The sequence below is a fragment of the Podarcis liolepis genome (assembly GCF_965112155.1).
Source record: "Podarcis liolepis genome assembly, chromosome: 7".
Lineage (NCBI taxonomy): Eukaryota > Metazoa > Chordata > Lepidosauria > Squamata > Lacertidae > Podarcis > Podarcis liolepis.
The window spans coordinates 9,836,899-9,844,786 of NC_139561.1; the positions used below are offsets into that span (position 1 = coordinate 9,836,899).

A 7,888-nucleotide genomic window follows, 5' to 3' on the forward strand; every position below is an offset into this window, starting at 1 on the left:
TTCTCTTACACTGTATGAAGAGCAAACCTTTTGGAGCTATAATGTAAAGGGGCGGGGAAACACCCACCCACACCTGTGCTTCAGCCTTGAAAAGTTTGCAAACAAATGGTCTCATCACAGAAAGATTTTCTGTGTCTCTGCAGGCTTTTTTAAAAAAACAAATAAATGCAAAGTTTGTAGTTTTTTTTACTGAGCTTAAATCCTGCTTTTCTTGCTTTAGGACACATAAAGCACATTTCTTCTGTGCCTGGAGCCTTCCAGATGTTTTGCACCATGATTCCCATCAGCGCCAGACAGCATGGCTCATGGGGGATGTGGTCCAAAACATTTAGAGAGGATCCGATTGGCGAAGTCTGTTCGGAGTGACCCAGCCATCCAGCAAACAAACGGAAACAGCATCAGCGGCAACCTTGTCTTTGTGTTTCTTCTCTGTTTCCAGTGGATTTTAAAACCCCTTTGCTTCTCCCTCCAGGATGAGGGAAGACAATGCCATGAGAGTCTATGAAAACGTTGGTCTGATGCAGCAGCAGAAAAGCTTCAGATGAGATGAAATGAGCAGCGTTCCTTGGGAGGAAGGCAAGTCCGACTCGGGTTGTGGCGGGGCATAGCAGAGGGTTGCACATTAATGGGGGTCAGGTGTGTGCAGGCTGCAATCAAGCTACATCCTTGCATTTCCAGATTCACTTCTCATGTGCTCCAGTGGAAGAATCTTGGGAGCAGGGCTGGGAACGACTTCCAGCTGGCACCCTTAAGACATGTTGCTAGTTTTTAGTTTCCGAGCACAATTCAAAGTGTTGGTGCTGACCTTTAAAGCCCTAAATGGCCTGGGTCCAGTACATCTGAAGGAGCGTCTCCACCTCCATCGTTCTACCCGGACACTGAGGTCCAGCGCCGAGGGCCTTCTGGCGGTTCCCTTGCTGCGAGAAGTGAGGTTACAGGGAACCAGGCGGAGGGCCTTCTTGGTAGTGGCGCCCGCCCTGTGGAACGCCCTCCCACCAGATGTCAAAGAGAACAGCAACTACCAAACTTTTAGAAGACATCTGAAGGCAGCCCTGTTTAGGGAAGCTTTTAATGTTTGATGTATTACTGTATTTTAATATTTGGTTGGAAGCCGCCCAGAGTGGCTGGGGAAGCCCAGCCACATGGGCTGGGTTTAAATAATAAATGATGATGATGATGATGATGATGAGGTGGGCCATTGATCTGCTCAAGATGAAGCAGGTTCTCCATAGGTTAGGGTGGCAGTCCTTAAAGCTGCAAAGCTCAGGCAGCTCTAGGACAGGAGTGGCCACCTAGATGATGCTGGAAATATAACTTCTATCATCCACGACCTGTGGTCAGAGCTGTATGGGAGTTGCAGTCCCCAATCCCCTGTTATAGCGCCCTCTCTGTGTATTATGGAGAAAAGCATGAGATAGTCCAGCATGTGTGCGATTCTACCTTCCCTATTCTCAGGGTAGTATCTCCTAGCTTCACAACAACTTTGTGGGGTAAGTTAGGGCGAGAGAGACTGGTCCAAGACGACACAGCATGCTTTGTTGCTGTGCAGATTTGAACCTGGGTCTGTCCAGCCTCAGTCCAATACTCCATCCCCGTTTTGCCCTCCTGGCTCCCAAACTTGAGCTCCAGTCAGCCACTTGGGAACCACTTCTAGTTCCTCTCCTGTTGTGTGTGATTTTGTGTGTGATGAGCCTGAGCATATGTTTAAAGGCTCTTTTTTTCTTTTCTCCCTTTACAGAACTGAAATACCATTTTCTTTTCTAAGAAAGTGAAGCCAAGTGACTTGAGAAGCGTCCCATGAAGAGGAGTGGACTTTGACAGCTGCATAGAGCCTCTTATTTATGGTGTTTTTAACCCTTCAGTAATAAGCGGAACTTAAGACTATCTTTCGGAGAAACTCCTAATGCCTTTTCTCAACATTTGTCTGATTTCTACAGTCCCCAATTTTGTTTTGTTTCCATTCAACTTGCGGTTCTTTTGCCTCCAGTGCAGACCAATACTCTGTTGTACTTGAACATTTCTCTCTCTCTCTCTCCTAGATGCTGAGGTTTTAAAGCTGTTTCCAATTAGATATATTTTTTTTTAAAGGAAAATCCGTTTCTTATACTTAAAAAAGAAATCAAGTAGCATGTCAGGTGATAAACTAATACTTTTTTTGTTGTTGGAGGTGTGTGTGTGTGTGTCAGTTGTGCTAATTAGACATTTGTTCCTCCCCTTCTGCCCCCCTTACTCTTGGCCCTTCTTCTGGTGAGGAGCCAGTGACCGTTCTGGAACAGGGCAGGTTGATCAGTTAATTTGTTCAAGACTGTAGTCCTCATGGTGTCTGTCTTTCTTGGAAATGACGTTGCTTCTCTAGAACTGCCAATTATGCATGGTTTGCACCAGAGAAAACTAGTTTGTTTCTTAGAGCCTGCTGGGCAACTGTTAAGATGGTTGCTGCTGAATTCTGAGTGTTTCGGTTCGGGTGGTTGGGGGGAAGAGAGAGAAAGAGAGAGAGAGAGAAAGGGAGTGGTAGCTAAACTCTGATACCGTGGTCACAATGTTGGTGGCATTCTGGAGTAAGCAGCCGAGCCTCTTTATCCGAGGCTCGTCTGAGGAGCAATCTCCTTTCCTGCCCTGCCTGTGAGCATCCCAGGTGGTGTGTTAAAAGCAGGACACTGAACTAAACTGACCTCCGGAATGACCCACTGGGATTTTTCTTGCGTTCTCCGCCCTCTCTCCTTAAGAGGGGCAAGCGGTCAGATCTTTGGCAGTTGCGTTTCCCTGAATGTTGTGTCGGCCGTGTGAAAGGGGAGCTCTTGCTTCACGTTGCCTTGTGAGGGCGGAGGAAGATCTGGGTTCCAAAATGTCTTAGCAGCGTATTCCGTTAAGCGTAGATGTTCTGTGGTTAACATTCTGCCTTTTATTTCAAAGTGCCTTTCCCCTCCTGCCTCCCAGCTCCGAAAGCATCTCTCCCCAGCTGGTGTAGTTTTTTTCTCCTGTCGGTGGAGTGGCGTTCAGCTTCTCTAAGTGGTCCTTTCGTGGCCGTCGAAGCTGTAGCCCGTCCTGGAAGCAGCACAGCACCCTTCCTTGGCCAGCCTTTGCAGGGTTTGGGGGTGGGGGTGGTGGCAGGTTCTGATCAGTGGGGTGAGGTGGGGAGGCTTTTTCCGGAGGCCTTTGGTTGGCAGCGTAAGCCAGAGATGTCCTCCAAGGGCTGCTTTTCCCTTTGAAGCTCCATGGAAAGCCAACGTGCTTAGGTCAGAGCTGGAAAAACCTAATTTTAAGGCAGCGCTGTTGGGAAATCAGCCTCTTGTTGCCTTGGCTGTGCGTACAGCATTCTTAAATACAATTAGGATTTTAAAAAGTTGTGCACCCAGAAAAACTGCATCCTGCAGTCTAAACGATGTAAATGGAGCAAACTTGCATAATTTCTCTGACTTCTAATAATTGGTTCCATAGTTTTAACTACACCCCCCATCCCCAATTTTTACTGGCATTGCTGATTATGGAGAGAGTAATGGGGCTATTAGATTCCCCTGCCCCCCACTGAGGTTCTGAGATTTCAGCATGTGTAGCCTGTGCACTTGAAAGAACCTTGAGGACTAGAAACCTGTCTGGTTTTGTTTTGTTTCAAAAGAAAGCTTCTCTTGAATCCTTCTCCCCTGCCACCTTGATCAGAATCACAGTGTGCAGACAGCCATGCTCGTTGCGAGTTCCATTGATTGAATGGAAGGCCAGGAGGAGTGGAAATCTTCAACATTTACTGTCCTTATAAAATAAAATAAAAATCACATTTTTTGCCCTATCTTCTGACTTCAAATTTGGGAACTCCTGTAACCAGCTATGCCTGAAGTTTTGCATATCACGCCTAAGTCTAGTCGGGCCACAGAGGAAGCTCCCTTTCTGCCTTGTCCTCAAATTTCACCTTAGCATTAGCAAAGACTTTGTTGTAGTTGTGGCCAAGAGTTTGGGAGAAAGGTGTGTGGCAGAGCCCCCCAACATTGGACAGATGGTGCCATCTGTCCCTACAAGCAGATGGTACTGGGGTGGGGCGAGGAATTTGGTCCTGGTGGAGGAAGCTCCTGGAGGTGTAAGAGTTGGACAAGAGCAATTTTCAGGAGCTGAACCCCACTTACCCAAGCTAAGGGACAAGCCTTACGATGGACCTGGGGCAGCGACCAAAGGCAGGGTCCCCGCTTCGTGCTGTCCTCCTTCCCTTCCTCATACGGAGTAAAAACCTCAACCTGTTTCCTGGTGTCGCAGTGCTAAGTTTCCCTGTGTGCTCTGCTTTGCTCCGCAAAAAATAAATAATTGGGTATTCCTGGCAGGGAAACCTGTAGCGACCCCAGGGCGCAGTTAAGTTTGGCTGCGTGTTATGAAGGGAGAACTAGACATGGGGATGCCAATTTTGGCTGCCACCTCACTTTCCTGGGAAGTGTCTAGTTCCGTCCTGCATCAGCACCCCTGGGTTTCTTCTGATAGGTGGTTCTCAATGGGAATGGGTGAAAGCGTACCCATAGGATGGATATCTTTTTTTAAAAAGAGTGCCCTGAACGTTGTTGCTTGCCACCTTTTTAATGCGTTGTGTTGCCTCCTGAGAACTTTGACTTCAATTTCGAGGGGGCTGAAACCTTGTTCAGTTTTTTTTGGGGGGGGGGTGACTGAAGGGACTCCACAGAATCCTCAGCGCTTCTTCTGGTGGACATTTTTTTCCCCCCAGAAGAATGATGCTGAATCCTTCCTTCCTTCCTTCCTTCCTTCCTTCCTTCCTTCCTTCCTTCCTTCGCACCTGCAAAGAGCTGAGTGGAGTGCTGGTGATGTCATTGAACGCTGCCCCCTCTTCTCCCAACGGTCCCTCAAATTTTGCTGCCTGAAACAGTCACTATTATTGTTGTTGTTTTGGAAGGCTTGTCAAATGAGAGTTTTAAAGGAACAAAATTCCACCTTGAGCATGGAGCCTCTAGGGAACATTGATGCAACCCTATCTTTCTTAAGACTTGACGGGTCTGGCATCTCCTTCCAAAATGCAGTGCTCTGTGATCCCTTCCCTTCCCTTCCCTTCCCTTCTCTCCCACCCCACCCTAGATGTCTATTAGACCACTGTCTAAAATATGCCACCAGGCACACAAACGCTATAGGACTCTTGACAAGGTGGTCATAATCTTGACATAGAGTGTTCGCCTTTTCTTTTAAAGCAGGAGGATCAATACATGCAATGGTTCCCCCCCCATCTTTATATCTGCCCCCCTCCCCCAGCCTGAGTGAATAGGGTTCAAGAAGCGCTCCACTGTGTGATTCTTGCGACTAGGATTTCGGTCGCCTGCCTGGTTTAAGTAGGAAACGTGGCATGTTGAATGTGCGGTTATTATTTTTCTCAGTGCACGTGATTACAGAATGTCATTGCTGAAACTTGAAAAACAAACAAACAAATATGATTGTGCTGAGATGAGAACTTGAATAAGATCTTTGGGCCTTGCTGAAAACCAAAAGGAGACCTGTTCTTGTAGTTCTTGTTTGTTTCTTTAAAAAGCTGTCTTTTAAAAATAAAGACCCTCGCTGTGAGTGCCCCTTTGCGGAAGCGAAACTTTAATGAACTTCCATAGCAATAGGGACACCCAACCCCTTTCCCAGGGATGGGACCCACAGGTAGCAGTATGTAAGGGAGTGGCTGCATAGATATTGTGTCTTAGAAGTTCTGGACGATTTTTTGTGGACTTGCAAATGGAAGGCGCATGGAGAAATCAGAACAGTTATCGAATGTATTTTAAACGATCCTTCCTAAATTGATCTCTGAAAGAGCCAAAGGCTTCAAGGGTTCTAGTGACTTAATTTTAAATGTCGGGGAAGATTTTTTTTTACATATTTTGGAGGTCAAGGGAATGTCCTTTAATTCTGGAATTGTCTTAACTTTTGAAAAGTCTGCCCTGTCTTTTCTTTAAGTGGAAAGTTGCAAAATCTGAGACGTGGAATATTTTCACTGAAAAATTGCATTTCCCTGGTCTGGCGCACGTCCCGCCTCCTCCTATTTTGGGGGAGAGCACTCAGAACTCTCCATGGCCAATTTTCCTGACCTTGACTCCATGCAAGTGAAATTTAGTGACCCCTCCAGAGGCAGTGGTTCCCAGACTCTTGAGGACTGTACGGTAACAGGCTAGTTACCTGCTGGCAAATCTGCTAGGTCTGCAGCAGGGGTGATTGGATCAGTCAGTTGCTGCCAAGGCAGAAAAAAATTATCCATGCTCAGAGGAGGCTCTCTGTCATGTCTCTGCATGAGTTTGGCAGCACTTCCAGATCAGGGACTCATACAGAGGGGCCTGGTGCTCTTCTCAGGGCAGATAACACCTATTCTTTCACATACTCTAAGGCTTTTGGAGTTTGTGAGTGAAGAATGTCTCCTTTTTTCTAATTTAAGAGAAAAGTATTACCTCAGAGTTTGGGAAACCCTGGCCTCTGAGGATGACCCTTGCCGGTGTGCCATTGCTTACTGAATGTTTGATGATAACATACTTCCATTTTTTCACTGACTCTTTAGAAGAAAGCCCCTGTCAGTCTCAACGAAATGTTTTATTCCCCCCCCCCATGAAATTTCGTGTTTAAAACGATTTTACTTTGTTATTCTGTAGTGAGAAACGATAGCTTCTGTTGTTAAAGGTATGTGGGGAGAAGATAAATGAAATAACTGGGAATTAGCTGAGCTGGAAAACTCGCAAACTAGAAATTTTGAGCAATTTGACGTATTTCTCAGCCCCAGATACTAGGATGGGGTGGAGGCTTTATATCATAATTTTGTGTTGTGTTTTTGTTTTTTTCCCCTCCAAATTTTAATCCTTAATGCCTGTCTTCTTTATTTAATTTATGAACACCCTGTGACTTTTTTTATATATATAAAAAAAACGACGCTAACGGCTCTACGAGAGAAGATCTCTGTTATATTCATCTAGGTTGAAAAATAGCTTTCCCCCTTCCTTATTCTCTTCCCCCTCTTCCAGCAATGTATGAAGTATTGTACCAGAGTATTAAATGAAATGTAATATTTTATTGAGGGGGGAGGGAAGAGAGAGAAAAAGGACCTCAGCCTTCTCCTTTAAAAGGAATGCATACGTCAACAGGTTTTATGTGAATCGTGTACATGTTCCAGATGTGCTCTGCTCTCCAGAAGGGGCACAGCTCACAGCCAGACGCTTGGCCTGGGCCGTCCCCAGCCAAGCCTGCAGGTTCTCGCCGGTGTGTGGGGCTGGTCAGTTCGTCCCCCCACGCTGTTTCAAAGCCCTCGTCTTCACTGCCTTCGGTGCCCATGTATCCTGTAGACCCTTTTGCAATCATGTGACATTAAAAGGCAAAAGAAGAAAAAAGATCACGTGTAGAAAACTTACTGATTTGTCTTGTCTGTCCCCAGCCTGTATTTATGGGTGTTGAAGTCTGGCTGCGTCGCTGGCTGTGCTGTGTTTTTGTTTTCAATTGCTCCAAGGCTTATTATCCAGAGTAAAAGCATTATTTGTAAAACAACAGAACTTAAAAAATATATATAGGAATAAAAAAAAATCCATTTTCTTATACCTGTTTCTTGAATGCTTTTGTATCGCTAGTGCAGGGTGGTGCTAGTTTGCGTCTGTGGGAATTCTGCGTGAAAACTCCCGATAATGCAGTTACAGTGGTGCCCCGCAAGACGAACGCCTCGCAAGACGGAAAACCCGCTAGACGAAAGGGTTTTCCGTTTTGGAGGCGCTTCGCAAAACGAATTTCCCTATGGGTTTCCTTCGCAAGACGAAAGCCCATAGGGAAATCTCCGGGACAGCGGGGAAGCGCAGCGCGTCTTCCCCACTGTCCTCGGACCTCCTCCGAAGCCTGGCGGTGGGGCGGAGAGACCTCCTCCCGCCGCCAGCCTTCGGATGGCTGTCCTGAAGACTTG

The 7,888-nt window shown here is 46.4% G+C and overlaps 1 protein-coding gene across 1 annotated transcript in view; it reads left to right on the forward strand.

Annotated features, from left to right (window-relative positions):
- The window catches only part of PTPN11 (protein tyrosine phosphatase non-receptor type 11), a 31,718-nt gene extending 24,185 nt beyond the window's left edge, over positions 1-7,533 (forward strand). Inside the window, exons 15-16 of the mRNA XM_083511418.1 lie at positions 473-576; positions 1,739-7,533. Of these exons, the coding sequence (XP_083367544.1) occupies positions 473-545 (73 nt within the window). The 3' untranslated portion in view covers positions 546-576; positions 1,739-7,533. The remainder of the gene's footprint in view (positions 1-472; positions 577-1,738) is intronic.
- The last annotated feature ends 355 nt before the right edge of the window (positions 7,534-7,888 follow it).